This window comes from Pelophylax lessonae (genome assembly GCF_965119305.1).
Source record: "Pelophylax lessonae genome assembly, chromosome: 12".
NCBI classification, from domain to species: Eukaryota; Metazoa; Chordata; class Amphibia; order Anura; family Ranidae; genus Pelophylax; species Pelophylax lessonae.
The window spans coordinates 151435041-151453094 of NC_138779.1; the positions used below are offsets into that span (position 1 = coordinate 151435041).

General features: G+C 44.8%; 1 protein-coding gene across 1 annotated transcript in view; it reads right to left on the reverse strand.

The window, feature by feature from the left end:
* The window catches only part of PCSK7 (proprotein convertase subtilisin/kexin type 7), a 147694-nt gene that overhangs the window by 105396 nt on the left and 24244 nt on the right, over positions 1-18054 (reverse strand). Inside the window, exons 3-6 of the mRNA XM_082274129.1 lie at positions 16213-16347; positions 15514-15679; positions 13863-13953; positions 12736-12790 (exon numbers count right to left, since the gene is read on the reverse strand). Coding sequence (XP_082130255.1) covers positions 12736-12790; positions 13863-13953; positions 15514-15679; positions 16213-16347 — 447 coding nt within the window. The remainder of the gene's footprint in view (positions 1-12735; positions 12791-13862; positions 13954-15513; positions 15680-16212; positions 16348-18054) is intronic.

The following is an 18054-nucleotide window of genomic DNA, read 5'->3' on the forward strand; positions in this document are numbered from 1 at the left end:
ATATATATATATATATATATATATATATATATATATATATATATATACACAACCCCTCCCACACAGGAAGTACCTCCGTTTTTTCGCAAGTGTCTAAAGGGGATGGTCACAGTGGAGAGTCTCTCATCATTCTTCTTCAAAGAAGAAAGAAGGTATGCTATATACCCCAATCAAAGATCACTGAATCTAAGGGGTTAGTTATCAGATCCATTTAAAACCGTCAATGGACTAAAAAGATGGTACCTGAGCTTCGGGAAACAGATACAAGGTTTTGCCTGTAATGCTGTCCTTTAGGTGCTGGACCCTGGGATCCGGACCCTTGGAATAACAAACCCCAAAGGGGCTCTGTGCAGGGTGTTATATAGGTCCAAAGCCATGGCCCCTCTAAAACGAGAGGACCCAGGTCTTGAAGGTCGCCAAGACAAAGCTTGCGTGATGGGTGAAGATTCAACTCCTGTTTCAAACAGAATCCTGTGGCAACTCTGGCGAGTCCAATTCAAAATATTTACATACAGCAAACCTTGAAGGTAAAATTGCTAGTATGATTGCAGATTGTAAATATTTTATGCACTGGTCCCTTTAAAAGATAACAGAGACTGAGTGCCATATGAGTCTCTGCATGAGACTATGGATGTTAAGCCTTGGCAAAATACATCTTGTTAAGCATGATTTCTTTGCTTGTTTTTCTGACCCACTGTTTTCACCCTGTGCTAATCACCTGAAAAGGTATCAGCTGTGACAAACCAATGTGTGCATGAGACTATGGATGTTAAGCTATGCAAAATACATCTTGTTGAAATCTCTGGGCTTTCCTCAGGGATTAAATGTGCCAATTATATCAATTGTGATTATATGAGCTTGTGCAGTTGTGGGATTGATGCAAAGTTTATTTCTTTGCCTATTATCACATTTTTTTTGTCCTGGGCTGATCACCTGAATGGTATCAGCTGTGACAAACAAAATTCTCCTCCCTTGATCGCATGTCTGTGGCAAAGGCCCATTCGTGTGCACGAGAGAATCTTCGCCTTTTCAAACAGCAGTACGCCGCATGGAGGGCGTGTTTGAATGCGATTGGCGTGCACGTGGATGCCACGTAGCACGCCGTGCATGGACAATACAGCATAAATTGGCGTGATTTACAAGGAACGGTTTCCAACGTGCTAGCCTCTGTCAGAGGCTGAAGGGGACACAGAGCAGCAACAGCTGGGTTGCGTGAGTCACTGTGGTTGTATGTTACTGGCACAAACAGGTCCTGTATCTTGGGATAATCAATGCTGTGTGCGATAAGCTGTAGAAGTTTGGCACAAGCCTTGAGAACACTGAAGTTAGTACCTCAAGTTTGTCTTGCTATAAAGCAATGTCTGCGTGAAAAAGGGCTGGGCGGGGCACAGTTAGAAGAGGCACTGTGCTTCCACCGTCAGGCCTTGACGGTCCTAGCCATCATACTTCCTCTGTGTTTACTCCCCCTGAAGAGCCAGAGGCGACTAGCCAATCTGAGCCATTACAGTTGTCAGTCATAGTAGCTACTCCTAGTGCTTCTGCCGCAACCTACGTCACTAAGGATGAATCGGCATTAGCCAGCTTTGAGGGTAGGATTGCTGGCATGATTGCAGCATCACAAGGAGGGAGGAGACGTGATAGATCCCCTCACCTGAGCCCCCCCCTGAATCAGTTCAGGATTGGGCAGAGGATGTGGGAGAAGTAGCTGTGGAGGACCCTATTGAAGGTCAAGCTGAGGTTTCCACTTCTGGGGAGTCAGGGTCAGAGGAGTCGCCATCAGCCTCTCAAAACCCAGAGATTGTTAATTCAGTCTCTTACTGCAATGGTCCAGTCTGGATACAAATTTACTCCCTTAGAGACGGCAGAAGTCTCTTTCCACTCTAAGCTCATTGCGCCCTCCTCATAGTCCTTGGATGTTTCCCATACATCTGCTCTTGGAGCAAGAAATGTATAACGATTGGGACCATACTGATAGGATTTTTGTTCCTCCTAAAAGGTTTTCACTATTATATCCTATGGAGGAAAAGTCTACTAAGAAATTGAATATACCCGCTGTGGATGCTGCCATTTCTTCGGTTAACAAGAGTTTAACCTGCCCTGTGGATAATGCCCAGTTTTTAAAGATCCAGCAGATAGGAAGTTGGAATCTTTATTGGAAGCCTCCTTTGTGGCAGCCATAGGAGTTTGTCAGTCTTTAAAAGACCGTATAAAGCGAGTGTCCAAGACAGTTTCTTCTCAAATAGAGTCTGTGGAAGATCTGTCAGATCTACCTCGCACTTTATGTTTCGCAGTGGTTTCGTTACGGACTTCACAAGGCAAATGTCACGGGTTGCTCTGATGACAGTGCATATGCCCAGAATCCTTTGGTTAAAGAGCTGGACTGCGGAATTACCATGTAAAAGGTTACTGGCTGGCTTCCATTTTCAGTGACAATCTGGATAAGTATATCCAAAAGAGCTGGGGGGGGGGGGGCGGAACAGAACGTTGCTACCTGTAAAAAGGATGAGCGAGTGTCCTTTTAAGATCCCCAGCACTCATACTACTAGTGCTTCTAATTCCAGACGGTGGCGATGGCCTCAGCCATCTGGTCCAGAACCAAGCCTTCAGGGCAGGGTCAGAAAAGGCCCTGGGCCCAGAGATCAGCCAAGTCTTCCTCTAAGCCTACTCTGTGAAGGGGCGCCCCCCCACTCACTCGGGTGGGGGGGAAGGCTGCTTCGGTTCTCGAAGGTTCGGGTGGAGGGGTACAAACTGGAATTTCGGGTGTTCCCACATCCTCGGTTTGTAAGGTCAAGTATACCGACAGATCCCCTAAAAAGAAGATCTCTCTTTCTGGTGTTGGACCAGCTGAGGGCCCAAAGAGTGATAACGGAGGTTCTGGAGATTGAAAGGTTCAGGGGTTTTCACTCAAACCGGTTCATAATCCCCAAACCAAGCGGGGATGTGAGACCTATTCTGGATCTCAAAGCTCTAAACCAGTTTCTGAACGTTTGTACTTTCCGTATGGAGTCAATTCGTTCAGTCATACCCTCCCTGCAGGGAGAGGAATTTCTAGCATGCATCGACATCAAGGATGCATATCTTCATTTGCCTATATTTCAGGCTAATCAAAAGTTTCTACGCTTTGCAACAGTTTGTGATCCTGCCATTTGGGGTTAGCCACAGCTCCAACAGTGTTTACAAAGATCCTAGCTCCAGTTTCGGTTGTTCTAAGGTCCCAAAGGATATCTGTAATAGGATATCTGGATGATCTATTACTTTCTAGATCGATCGGCTTCGGCTCTACGCCGAAATGTCCTCCAGACAGTACAGAACCTAGAAAGTCTGGGTTGGATACTGAACTTGGCAAAGTCAGCATTACAGCCGGTCCAGCTTCTGGAATATTTGGGTCTTCTTGTGGAAACGGCACAGGCAAAGATATTATTGCCAACAAGAAAAATAACAGACCTGAAGGATTTGATTTGGTTCATAGTAAGGCTGAGATATCCTTCTTTACGTCTTTGCATGATGTTATTGGGGAAGATGGTGACCGCATTCAAGGCAATTCCCTATGCTCAATTCCATGCCAGACCCTTACAGAGCAACATTCTGTATATGTGGACCGGAAGGGTTCAGTGTCTGGACTGGTCCATGTGTCTGGTACCAAGAGTAAGTCAGAGTCTGAATTGGTGGTTGGTGACCAGAAATCAGGAGAAGGGGGAAACCCTTTCTTTCAGTAACCTGGAAGGTGGTGACTACAGATGCCAGTCTCTCTGGTTGGGGAGCAGTTCTGGAAGAAGCCACTGTCTAGGGTATATGGTGCTGGGTAGAGTATAATGCCACGGCCGTGGCTTATATCAACCATCAAGAGGCACAAAGAATCAGTCAGCCCAGAAATAGGTGGATATCATCCTATCCTGGGCAGAGAAGTTTGTGCGATGCCTGGACAGCAGTTTTTATTCCAGGAATAGAGAACTGGCAGGCAGATTTTCTGAGCCGTCAACAGATGTTTCCGGGGGAATGGTCCTTACATCCCGAGATTTTTCAATCAATCTGCCTATGCTGGGGGGTCCCACATGTAGATCTATTGGCATCTAGGTTTAACAACAAGTTGAAGAGGTTTGTGTCCAGGACCAGGGATTCACTCGCAGTCGGAGTGAATGCTTTAGTGACTCCTTGGGAGGAATATTTGCCGATTTATGACTTTCATCCAGTGGAACTGATACAGAGTCTGTTGTGCAGGATCCAGCCAGAGGGGAAACCAGTAATCATGGTCGGTCCGGCTTAGCCAAGGAGGGTTTGGTAAGCACAAATCCAAAAGTTGGTAGTGAAAAGGCCTTGCGCCCTTCCACTGCGCCTGGATCTACTCTCTTAAGGTCAGATATTCCACCCTGCTGTACAGTCTCTAAATTTGACGGCTTGGCTATTGAAGCCTTAATCTTGAAGAAGCAGGTGTATCTGGCCCTGCAGTTTATACCCTGATAAATGCTAGGAAACCAGTCTCTAGAAACATTTATTACAGGGTCTGGAAATCCTACATTACCTGGTGTGAAGCCAGGAAATGGCTTTCCCGCAAATATACCATCGGGAGAATTCTAGCTTTCCTTCAAGCAGGGGTAGATATGAAAATAGACTTGAGCACTATTAAAGGGCAAATTTAAGCCTTATCGGTATACTTCCAAGAACCGATCTTTTCCCATATGTTGGTTCAAACCTTAGTCCGGGAAATGTTACATTTGCTTCCACCTGTGAAGCCACCATTATGTCCTTGGGACCTAAATTTGGTGCTGGCAGTTTTACAAAGACAGCCTTGTGAACCTCTGGGGTTGGTTCCCCTGGTTCTTCTGACCAGAAAACTGGTCTTTTTGATTGCGATACCTTCGCGTAGAAGGGTATCGGAACTAGCAGCTTTCTCATGTAAAGAGCCATCCTTGATTTTTCATCAAGATAGGGTGAGATTCTACGTCCACACCCAGGTTTTTTGCCCAAGATGGTGTCCTCCTTTCATTTGAATCAGGACATTATACTACTTTCCTTTTTTCCAGATCCTCACTCAGAGGAAAAGGTATTGCATTCTCTTGATGTAATGCGTGCACTTAAGTTTTACTTGGAAAGGGCAGCTTGGATTCGTAAGATCGAGAGCTAGTTTGTGCTTCCAGAAACACCCAGGAAGGGGTTGGCAGCATCTAAATTTACGATTTCTCATTGTATTCGCAAGGGTATTACCAAGACATATGATTTGGAAGGGAAGGTTCCAGCTTTTCCTATAAAAGCACATTCTACCAGAGGAGTGGGTGCCTCTTGGGCACATCGCCATCAAGCCTCTATGGCTCAGATATGCAAGGCCGTGACCTGGTCGTCGGTGCATATGTTCACTTGTTTCTATCGAGTGGATGTGAGGACCCAGGAGGAATCTGCATTTGGCCGCAGTGTTCTGCAGGCAGCAGTGTAGTCCTTTTTGTGGTCAGATGGCGGTATTTTTTTAGTGTCCCCCTCCCCTCAGATGCATTGCTTTGGGACATATGTTATGATTTTTGTCTCTGTGTACCATGATGTACGAAAAGAAAAATAGATTTTCTAATACAGACTTACCTGTAAAATCCATTTCTTGAAGTACATCACGGGACACAGAGGTCACTCCCCTCTTTTTGGGGCCTTTATTGCTTGCTACAAAACTGAGGTACTTCCTGTGTGGGAGGGGTTATGTAGGAGAGACATCCTTTCTGACTGGTTGCCAGTGTCCTTCACCTGTAGGTGGCTATATAACCCATATGTTATGATTTATGGCTCTGTGTCCCGTGATGTACTTCAAGAAATGGATTTTACAGGTAAGTCTGTATTAAAAAATCAATTTATCCTATAGTTTGTAGATACTATAACTTTTGCACAAACCAATCAATATACACCTATTGGGATTTTTTGTATCAAAATATATAATTGGCCTAAATTGATGAAGAAATTTAATTTTTTTACATGTTTTTATTGGATAGCTTTTATAGCAGAAATAAAAAAAAAAAAAAAAAAAAAAAAAAAATGGATTTTTGATTAACTGTAAAATCCTTTTCTCTGATGTAAATTGACGGACACAGCTCCAGATCTTCTTGACCCTTGGGTTTATGCTGTCCCCTACAAGAGTGGGACACTAGGCGTCCTACTCTTTGACTACGCCTAAAGGGCAGTCTCAGGGGGTATACTCCACTTCCTGCTTTAAGTCTTCAGTTTTGTAACAAGCAGAGTCAGAAGAACATAAAACCCAACTCAATAGAAAGGAGGGTGCTGTGTCTGTGAATGAACATCAGAGAAAAGGATTTTACGGTAAGACAAAAATCCAGTTTTCGCTTTCGTCCACAGCTCCAGATCATCTTGACTCTTGGGATGTCCCAAAGCAGTGTCATCATGAGTGGTGGGAAGAACAATGCAAGAAACACACTTCCCAAAGGCTAAACATAGCCAATCAGGTAAAAAAGGAGGAGTTCAACCAGGAACAACTGGAGCTCATCTGACAAAAAACAAAAAACAACCTCAAAGTGGACTAATCCTCTCCAACAGCGGCCTGCAAAACCTTGCAGCCAAAAGAAGCATCCACAGATGCCAACACATCCACCTTATAAAATGTTGTGAAAGTGTGCACGGACGACAAGGTGGTCGCCTTGTAAACCTGCACTACCGATGCCTCATGACGGAAGGCCCAAGAGGCACTAAGCGCCCTCGTAGAATGTGCCTAAATAGGGAAAGGAGGATCCTGACCGTCAATGGAATAGGCCTGCACCACCGTCTGCCTGATCCATCTAGAAATGGTCACAGCAGATGCGGTCAGCCCTTTACAGGGCCAGCTGTAAGGACAAATAGAGAATTTGCTTTTCAGAACGACTCAGTTGCCACCAGGTACACCCTGATTGCCCGAACCACATCCAAAGAATGTAAGGCAATCTCTTCAGGATGCTTAGGAAACAAGGAGGGCAACACAATGTCTTGTTTAAATGGAAACCAGGGACGACTTTAGGAAGGAACGCAGGGACGAAGCACCACTTTGTCTCTGTGAATCACCAGATAGGGTGAACGATAAGACAATGCAGTCAACTCTGACACCCTGCGCACAGAAGTAATAGCCAGCAAGAAGGCTACCTTCGGCGACAGAGTAAGCAGAGAAACAGAGTAAGCAGAGAAACCTCACAAATATTTTCAAAAGGCGGTTTCTGAAGAACTGACAGCATCAAATTGAGGTCCCGCAGAGGTAACAGACCTCACCGGGGGAGCCAGGTAGCGAACCTCCTGAACAAAAGGTGTGAATCAAGGAATTTGTGGCCAACGGGCACTAAAAGAAAAATCGCCAGGGCCGAAATCTGGTCTTTGATGGTACCCAAGGCCAAACTGATCTACATCACTTTGGAGAAACTCCAAAACATGAGACACTGAAAAGGAAAAGGGGGAGACTCCCCGAGACTCCCTTCAAGCAATGCACGCCCTCCCAGACTCAATGATAAATCTTCCTAGAAGTAGATTTTCTAGCTTTGAACTGTGTAGTAGTCACGGATTCAGACACCCCTCTTTCCTTCAGCACTGTAAAGCAGGATGGAAGATCAGTCCTTGAGCCAACAGATCCTCTGAGAGGGAGTCTGCAGAGGACATTGGGGACCAGCCATACTAAGTCTGCATATCAGGACCTGCGAGGCCAGTCCGGAGCCAAAAGGGTGACTGGAATCTCTTCTGCCTCAATTCATCTCAGGAGTCTTGGCAGAAGAGTTATCGAAGGAAATGCGTACATCAGACGATACTGGCCCCAATGAGCCACCAGAGCGTCTGTGCAAGACCTTGCTACAAACCTCTGCACCTTCCTGTTGAGATGAGAGGCCAACAGGTCAAAATCGGGAGTCCCCCACCGGAGACACATTCGATTAAACACCTCCTGGTGGAGAGACCATTCTCTCTGATCCAAAGTCTGCCGACTTAGGTAGTCCGTCTGCTAATTTTCTACCCCTGGAATATGCACAGCAGAGATGGCTGGAATGAACCGTTCTGCCCACCTTAGAATGATGGCTACTTTCCGGGCCGCTAGGAACTTTTGGTGCCCCCTTGATGACTGACATATGCTACGGCCGTGGCATTGTCGGATTGAATCCTTACTGGACGCTCCTGCAGACGAACCGTCAATTGGGTCAGGCAAAGCCTGATCACCTGAATTTCCAGAATATTGATCGGCAGTCTGGACTCCTTCAGAGTCCAAACCCCCTGAGCACAATCCGTGCCCAAGACCCCCCCCCACCCGGACAGGTTGACATCCGTGGAGACCACCGTCCAGTACAGGGGGGGGAAAGGATTTTCCCTATCTACGCGCCAGAGAACGGAGCAACCAGATCAGGGATTCCCCCATACCCTGGCTCAACAGAATCAGATTGTGTAGAGACTGTGGAGAACATCAGGCCCAGCACTTGCATACAAGTCCTGAGAGAGGACTGCCGGCTGGACAACAGGAGCTTTATCTCATCCTGCAACTTCTGGAGTTTCACCTCTGGAAGAAACACCCGGGCTGAGGCCGTGCCCAGGGTCAGGCCCAGAACAGATTTTTGGAAATTCAGTTTCAAACCGAACTCTTGCAAAGTTAGCACCGAAATGTCCAGACTGTCTTTTAAGGCATTCGGAGACCCTGCTTGCAGAAGGTGGTCGTTCAAGTACCCCAGTACCGCAATCCCCTTCTGCCTTAGCAATGCTAACACCGGTGTAACGTGAGAAAACCATACCTCGTGAAAAGTCCATACTCACGTCACTTCCTGTCAGAAACGTAATGGAACAGCTAAGCAGCGTAGCAGTGCGCATGCTCGGAGGGTATGGAATTTTCACGGTAGTGTGTGTAACAGTACACCGCCTCAGCTCTTACATTAAAACAGCTCGGCTGCAACATGAATCATCCCCGCTCCTACCCCTGTCACTTCCCTGATCTTGGCTAAGAAATGTAAAAGCGGCGGTGGGTGTCTGAAATCTAAATCACGGAGATCTCGGCTTCCGTGATCCGCTTTTAAATTTAGTAGCCAAGATCAGGGAAGTGACAGGGGTAGGAGCGGAGATGATTCATGTTGCAGCGGAGATGTTTTAATGTAACCGCCGCAACAGCTGATGCGGTCTAACGTTATAACACACTACCATGAACATTCCATACCCTCCGAGCATGCGCACTAGTAAGCTCCTCAGCTGTTCACTGACGTAGGTGCTCACGTAGGTGCACCGGAAGTGACGAGGGTATGGAATTTGTATGGGTATGGTTTTTTCACGGAACACCAGGGCCAAAATTTTTGTGAACATCCGAGGAGCTGAGGCGGGACCAAAAGGTAACGCCACAAATTGGTAGTGCTCCCAAAGAGAAGGAAACGCTGATGGCCGACATATATTGATATCGATAGAGGCCAGGAACTCCCCTTGTTGAAGGGATACCCATACCGTGTGAATGGATTCCATTCAAAAATTTCTGAACCCGCACAAAGCGGTTGAAGGCCTTGAAGTCCAGGATTACACGGACCTTGCCTTCCTTCCTGGGAACAGTAAATAGGTTTGCATAAAACCCCTGAACGCGTTCAGATTCTGGAACCGGTACAATGAACCCCTGTGAAAGCAGATCCTGTACCGCCCCAAGAAGACCTCGTAGGAGATCTGGTGCAAAAAGCAGATTTGAAGGGAAGAACCTTGCTGGAGGCAAGGACCGACAATCGATCTTGCAACCGGAGCAAACTGACCCTTGGACCCATTTGTCTTAAATCAAGGGGGTCCGCGGATCCAGAAAGAAACAACGATGTCCCCCCACCCCAAATACGGGTGAGGGTGCCCCTTCCGGCTGAAGAGGGCTTGTCAGCGGTCCCGGAGGCCCGCTCTCAACTTACTAGGCCTGGGCCTCCTGGAACCCCCTGTGGAGTTACAAGCGGATTTTGATCCCTGGTCCTTAGATTCCGAGGGACGAAAGGACTGCTTATGGGCCGAGAAAAAAGGGCCACGTTTGCGACGCGACTCCTTGCTCCTGGTAGTCTGTGAAAGCAGACTACTCTTACCTCCAGTAAGAACCTTAATGATTTCCTCCATGGAAGCTCCGAACAAGCGGTCTCCTACAAAAGGAAGATTGGTCAATACTTGGAAGCCTGGACCAGCATTTCAGCCATATCATGCAGCGAAGAGTTACTGTTGTCACAAACACCCGCAGACTAAGGAGGCCACATTCAGAGAGGCATCACAGATATACTGCAACCCCTGGACCAACTGTTCCGCCAGGTCAGGAGGGGACTGTCCCCCTTCCAAATCCTGGCGCAGGAGCTTAGCCTATATCGTTAAGGTCTGGGAAATCAAGGTTATGGCTAAAACCGGCCGCAGAATAGAACCAACCATGGTAAAAAAAGGTTTTGGACCAGAGATTCAGCTCTCAGAGATTCTTCCTCCACCGGGAGAAGGGTGGCTTTATTGAACCTGGAAACCTGTGAGTCCACCACTGGTGGTACTGTCAGTTTCTTTAGCAGGGAGGCTTCAAAAGGATACCTTCTGGCGAAGCGCTTAGGGACCCCGACAGTGTGTTTGGGGCAACCCCACTGACTTGAATGATTGTCAAAATAGGCAGGAAAGGAAAACACCTTTGCCGCTTTGGAGGCTCTGTGGGTACCAAATTTCACCAGTGAAGCAGTAGCTGCGTCCTCCAATTTCAGAGTTTCCCGCACTGATACAATCAGCGCATCCACTAGCGCTTTTTCATACGTGGCTGTAGTGGAAGAGGATTCATCCTCACTATCAGAGCACTCAGGGTGCGTGAATGCAGACCCAGTAAGGTACCTCGTGTCTGCAGCTGGCAAATCAACCTCAGAATCTGGAGGAGGCAGAGGACACTTTTTGCTCATCCTATTTTGGAGGGTCATATCTACTTTGGACACCAGTGACTGCAGGACCGCCGTCATGGCAGACAAGGCGGACTGGGACCCCGCAGCCTCTGGGAGGGGGTAAGGTTGTGACACATGCTCCAGGGACTCCTTGGGTTAACCTGGGGACCACCATTAAAAGTTACCCCCACTGCTGCACCAGCAGCACCACAAGTCCCACAGCACCAATTACCGCTATAGCAGAAAGAGGGAGCCGTTTAGCACCCACAGGGACTCACCAACCCCTCCTAAGATACAGAGCCAGAGAGCCAGGCTGCACACTATGCGTCGATCATAGAAAAAGAGGAAGTTCAGGAGCTGCCACTAGAGGCCCACCACCGATTCACTGCTCCATAGGCTTCAAAAACATGGCAGATGTGTGATAGCAATAGAAAACTACAAGAAAATTGCCACCGGACTACACAAACATGGCCGTCGATTATACAGCAGTCATCCATGCCAAAATGGCGGCTACACCCAGGACCCCAGGGTACACTTAGACAGTAAAGGGGAACCCCGCTAGGGACCCCCACCAGGACCATCCTGCTCAAAACGTATTTTGTGCAGCTGGCAGCGCGCCCCCCCTCCGACCCCAGCACCAGCTCAACACCCCAAACAGAAAAGACAGGCGTTACCACCAGGGGGAGGGGGGGAGGAGCTAGGTGTGGGTGTATGGGGGGTGGTCCACAAAGGGACCCTGATAGTGAGGGGGAGCGACATGAAAAAGGGGCCCACCTCCCCCCTGAAAAATCACCAGAAGGAAGGGGGGACACTACTCACTACACCTTGGGACCGGGTGGGCACCGTTCCAGGCAGACCACCGCACCATCTTGGAATGGGGGTGCTGCAGGCCAGAGGCACTCTGCAACTCAGGTCTTGACCGGGCCCTGACCAGGGCTATGCATCCTCGCGAGGTGTTTAACTCGCCGGCCAGCCCCCGCCCAGTGGGGCTATGTCTCGGCCAACCTAGTGCGGAGCTAAGGTCAGGTCGCGCTCGCTGGCCAGACTAAGAAGACCATAAGGATCTAGGATATCCAGCCTGTCCGGCAGTTCTTACAGGAACCAAATTGATTGTAGTTCTCATAGGAACAGAAAATAATAATAATTAAAGAAGAAAAAAATTCAGTTTAAAAAGGAACAAATGCTAGGACCAGAGATCCCAGCAAGGAACTAGGTCCTTACTCCTAACTAGACAGAAAAAAACTGAAGACCTATAGCAGGAAGTGGAAGTATACCCCCTGGGACTGGCCTATAGGCACAGTCAAACTTTTTTTCTGCCTAGTGTCCTACTCCTATAGGGGGAAGCATAAACCCAAGGATCAAGATGATCTGGAGCTGTGTCCGTCAATGAACATCAGAGAAAAGGATTTTACGGTATAAAAGCTATCCAATTAAAACATGTAAAAAATAAAATTTCCACATCAATTTAGACCAATATGTATTCCGATACATATTTTTGGTAAAAAAAAATCCCAATGGGTGTATTTTAATTGGTTTGTGCAAAAGTTTTAGCGTCTACAAACCCAAGGGTCAAAAAGATCTGGAGCTGTGTGTCAATAAACGAAAGAGAAATAATGTTTTCTCTTTTTCAAAATGGTCGGACTTTTTTTGTTTATAGAGCAAAAAATAAAAATGCAGAGGTGATTAAATACAACCAAAAGAAAGATCTATTTGTGGGGGAAAAAAAAGTATGCGCAATTGTCAGTAACGTAATGCAGTGTCGAATCGCTGGTCATGAAGGGGTCCATCTTCCAGAGGTCAAGTGATTAATACACAAAGGCAAAGAGGCAAAGAAACTGAAATTTCTGTTTAGTTTCATTATTATTTTGTCTACATAAAGAAATTAATACATTTTTATTGTGAATAAACAAAGTACCTTTCCCAACTGATGAGGTCCATCAACAGTCTTCCCATCATCATCAGGGCCCCAGCTTAAAAATTAAAGAAAAAAAAAAAAGTTAAAAGGAAAAAATCACATTCTGTGCAAATTTTTTCCATATCTGGAGTTTTACTTTAGGTAGCTGTACAAAATACTTTGATGGCCCTACAAACAAAGGCAAGAGAAATGCAGAGCCTGACACATTCCCCTCTACAGATCCATCTCCTTTCTAGCAGCATTGTCGGACATGAGGGAAACCTGTCCAACCATGCTGCTTAGAAATACGGGAACAGATCTGAATGAGACCAAGTACTATATGCACTTAGTCCCCTATGGGTAAAAATATATAATATGATAAAAATATAGATTATTTTAACGCCCAAGGGGACCTAATGCATACAGTACTTTGTTCAGTTCAAACTCTGTGCCTAGTTTTTACGCAGCGTGGTTGGACAGGCCCTCCCATGTCCAACAATGACACTAGAAAGGAGATAGATTTGGGATTGACAGCTCTGTTCTCTGGTAGGAGGGGTTGCTCTGGACTGTCATTCACAAAAAAATAAAAACCACACAGCCTGCAGCATTTTGTGTCCATCAGCAGCTGCTTTTACACATTCACAGTCTGGCTGACTGACTGATCACACAATTTTATTTTGAGTGTGAACGGGGTGATTGGGTTGTTTTTTTTTTTTTTTTTTTAACATTTAATGTTATTATAAATTTTGTTTTCTAAAAACATTTTTTTAAATTGACCTGCATTGCTGTATCACAAGGGGGCTATGTGATAGCATGGGCTCTTTTTGAGAAATCAGGGGTCCCCTAGTGTCACCTCTGCACTTCAGTGCAGCTTAACCCTTTTTATTAAAAAGCATAAAGCTTGCTAAAAAAAAAAAATAAATAAAAAAAAACCCTTGTAGTACCGGCCACTTCTATAAAGTCTGTGGACAGCAAGTGGTTAATTTGATATTAATTATTATTTGAACTATTAATACAGACAATGCTTCATATAAATGGTCACCAATAAAGTCTGCAAATCAAAGAGCATCATAGAAGAAAAAGAGCCAAAGCCTATTTCAACATCATCGGTTTGGTAAATGGCTATAGTAGATGTACAGCTTTATTACCTGCAACTGTAGATATCATTGATCTGATAGTGTTTGTTGAAAGCAATTGCCTCCATGCTGTCTGTGAGAGGGCCATCCAGAACTCTGATCCCTGAAAGAAAGAAATAAAACAGTGTTCTCAGATACAAGTAAAAGGATGAAATGTGTAGATGCTGAGACAGGGGTAACAACATTAACAGATATTCAGCAACTATTAGGTGAGCTACCAGTTATAAAAACACAGTCTCAACCAAGAAAGACCTTCTAGTAGGCAGAAATGAAACCATCATGAAACAAGATTTCAATGTATTACTGAATAATAGCTATTTAAGGTGCATCGCTGTCTTCATATCATTTTCAGTGGCTTTTGCCATCTCCAGCATACAGTGCTGCAGAGTGAAGGCTTTTAAACCATCAACGTAGAGATGGTGACGCCTTTCTCCCCGATCTTTCAGGTCTGTCATTCTCAGCCCAGCTTTACACATTACTGTCCATCACAGGACATATCACACTGCTATTATTGTTGCGTTATCAGCTTTATTATAATGGCTAAGAGCCTCATTAGTATCCACATCAGCAGAGAAGCTGAAGTAGTAACAGAGATATTGGAACACAATACACGTTAGGAGGGGAACCCTTGAGGGAATCAAAAATGGAGAAGGATCTGTGAGTCTTGGTTGATGATAGATTAGGCAACAGCATGCAATGTCAAGCGGCAGCTGCCAAAGCCAGCAGAATATTAGCATGCATAAAGAAGGGGATGTATTCCAGAGATAAGACTATAATCCTTCCACTTTATAAAACTCTGGTCCGACCGCATCTGGAGTATTCTGTCCAGTTCTGGTCGCCAGTCCTCAGGAGGGATGTGTTGGAGCTGGAGAGAGTCCAGAGAAGGGCAACTAAACTGATTAGGGGATTGGAGGACCTTAACTATGAAGAGCGTCTGCAATCGCTTGATTTATTCTCCCTGGAGAAGAGACGCCTGAGGGGGGACATGATAGCAATTTATAAATATCTCAATGGGGATCTCAGCTTAGAAAAAAAAGCTGTTCAGTCGAAGGGGTTGCATGAGGACAAGAGGGCATACAATGCGATTAGAGGAGAAGCGTTTTAACCTCAGGCAACATGGGGGGGGTTCTTTACTGTTAGGGCTACAAGATTGTGGAATTCTCTACCACAAGAGGTGGTTTCTGCGGGAAGTATGGTGGCTTTCAAAAGACTCTTAGACTTACATCTCAAGGATCAGAACATTCAGGGCTATGTGAGATGATTACAGCCACACACACCTACACAGGTTGAACTGGATGGACTATTGTCTTTATTCAACCTCACCTACTATGTAACACTCAAATCCCAAATGGAATTAAAAGAAAAGTATTAGTAGCGCCATAAATTCCATTTGGGATTTGAGTGTTGTATTGTTTCCAATGTTTAATGCTTAAGTAGCTGCGACTGGTCTTTAATTAGACTTATTGACTATCTAGTACTTTGCGCGCAGGGGATATATTGCTTTTATTCTGGAGTAATATTTTTATTTAGTAACAGAGATAGATGGGAAATTGTCCAGTCTTGGCCTGAAGAAGTAAGCCTTGTTCAGAGAGTCAACCATATTAATTAATTTAGCTGGCTAAGCCATGCATCTAGCCAATCTTACACATTTTTATTTACAAACCTGCAACTCTGCTTCCATAGGCCACACCAACTGCACAGAAATTATTGTTGGGTACTGCAGCTATTTCCCCAGCACACCGGGTTCCATGGTGGTTGTCACTAAATTTGTCAGGATGAGGCATTGGGTCTGGATCATTGGAGTTGAGGTCATAGCTACCTTCTGGATTCTGGGGAAGAGAGGGTTTCAGTTTTTTTTTTTAAACTTGTTTATTGCAACATGTAGGAGACGCATAAAAGATATATGTATTTATTTTTATTTTTTTTAAACCAATAAAAGGAGTACAACTTGACAATCAAAACCTATACGAAAGCAGTATGTACCAGACATAGTGGCATGCATCTAGCAACAGTTATAAACACTGGATGTAAAAAGGAAGAACAGTAAACAAACCAGAGTAGAACATACAGTAATATATCCATTTATTTGCTTCACATATAGAATAAATCCTAGCAGACACCTGAAACCTCCTGGGTTATCACCATTACATTATTATTATTATATGGGATTGTTGGTTATCAGATAAAGAAAAGAGTCACTGGTATCTTGCAAGTCCAACCAAGGACCCCAGATTTTGACAAACTTTGCAGAACACCCCTTAGCCTCATAAGTTCAGTTAGGATTTTTACTACATATACTCAATGTACTTGTTATGCAGTCAGTGTCCTACATCACAAAGATTTGTCAGCTGAAAATGCTCACATAATTTGACTGAATGTCCTGGTTTGTGTACTGGACACCATCATCTACGACCACCACAGTGACTCCTTGGCCAGTAATATTTCTTTCCCACACACCAGTAATATTGATGTCCATTCCAGGGTACCGAGTATTGTTCTGCAGAAGAAAACAGAACATAGTCACACAATTATGAGAAAACCCACAAGAATAAAAAAACCCCACAATAAAACCTTGAATTAGTCATAGACATGCTTTTCAGGTGTACCTCTTTCCTCAGTCAGGTCACAGGGTTAGCATAATTAACCTACACAATCACTGGAGATATCAGATACTTTGGTAGCAGCAACCTTGTTTATGTGTTCAAAGGTTCAACAAGCACAGAGTAGGACACAAATGCTCTCATGAATTCCCCTAGGGCCCATTCACACCATGAATCGTACAGGAACGATTCACATGTGATCCGGATGCAGTACAATTTCAGCCCATTCATTTGAATAGGCTGAAATCGCATTGGACCTTAGCAAAGTAGTGCAAATCTCAAACCCATATTTTATTCAAAATAGAAACCAAATCAAATGTTTAAGCTGAGAAAATATACAAATTTTAAGAAAAAAAAAAAAAAAGAAAGATAACTTTAACCATTTGCCGACCTCCCCACGCAGATGTACTGCGGCAGGGCGGCTCGGCTGCGCATAATCACATACATCTACGTGATTATGTGCATGAGGTCTCAGCAGCAGCCAGACTGCGGGAGGAGCGGGTACGATCGCTGCCGGCCTCCCGCAATCTTCGGTGAAACTGACAGAAGAGCCGCCTGCCTATGTAAAAACAAAGCAATGGGCTCTTCTGTCAGACAGGCACACAGAGATCGTGTGTCTCAGCTAAGCTGAAACATTGATCTCTGTGTGCCTTTTACAGAGCCCTCCCCCAACAGTTCGTAAGCACTTTAGGCATACATTTAACCCCTTGATCACCCCCAGTAATTAACCCTTTCCCTGCCAGTGCCATATATACAGTAACAGTGAATATTATTTAGCACTGATTACTGTAATAATGTCACTGGTCCCCAAAAAGTGTCAAAAATGTCAGTTAGGGGTCTGATCTGTCCGCCCCAATGTCGCAGTCCCTCTAAAAAAAAAAAAAACGCTGATCGACGCCATTACTGATAACAACTAAAAAATAAATAAAAAGTCCAAAAATCTATCCTGTAGTTTGTAAACACTATAACTTTTGCCCAAACCAATTAATATATATATATATTTTTTTTTTTTTTATTTTTTTTTTTTTTTACCAAAAATATGTAGCTGAATACAAATTGGAAAAATTTGATTACATTTTTTTTTTTATTGGGAATGTTTTATAGCAGAAAGTAAAAAATAGTGTTTTTTTTTCAAAATTGTCGCTCTTTTTTGTTTATAGCGCAAAATCTAAAAACTGCAGAGGTGATCAAATCCCACCAAAAGAAAGATCAATTGTATTTGGGTACAACGTCGTACGACCGCGCAATTGTTAAAGTAACGCAGTGCTGAATCTCAAAAAAATGGCCTGGTTATTAAGGGGGTAAAACCTTCCGGAGCTGAAGTGGTTAAAATTGATGGCAGCAACACGTCTCTAAAAAGTTGGGACAGGGCCCCGTTTACCACAGCATAGCATCCCCTTTTCTTTTAACAACCCTGTAAACATCTGGGAACTGAGACCAGTTGCACAACTCTGTAAACATCTGGGAACTGAGACCAGTTTCTGTAGTTTTGGGAGAGGTATGTTGTCCCATTCTTGCCTGATATAGGATTCTAACATCTCAACAGTCCTGGGTCTTCTTTGAGGTATTTTTTATTTCAAGATGCGCCAAATATTTAGAATTGG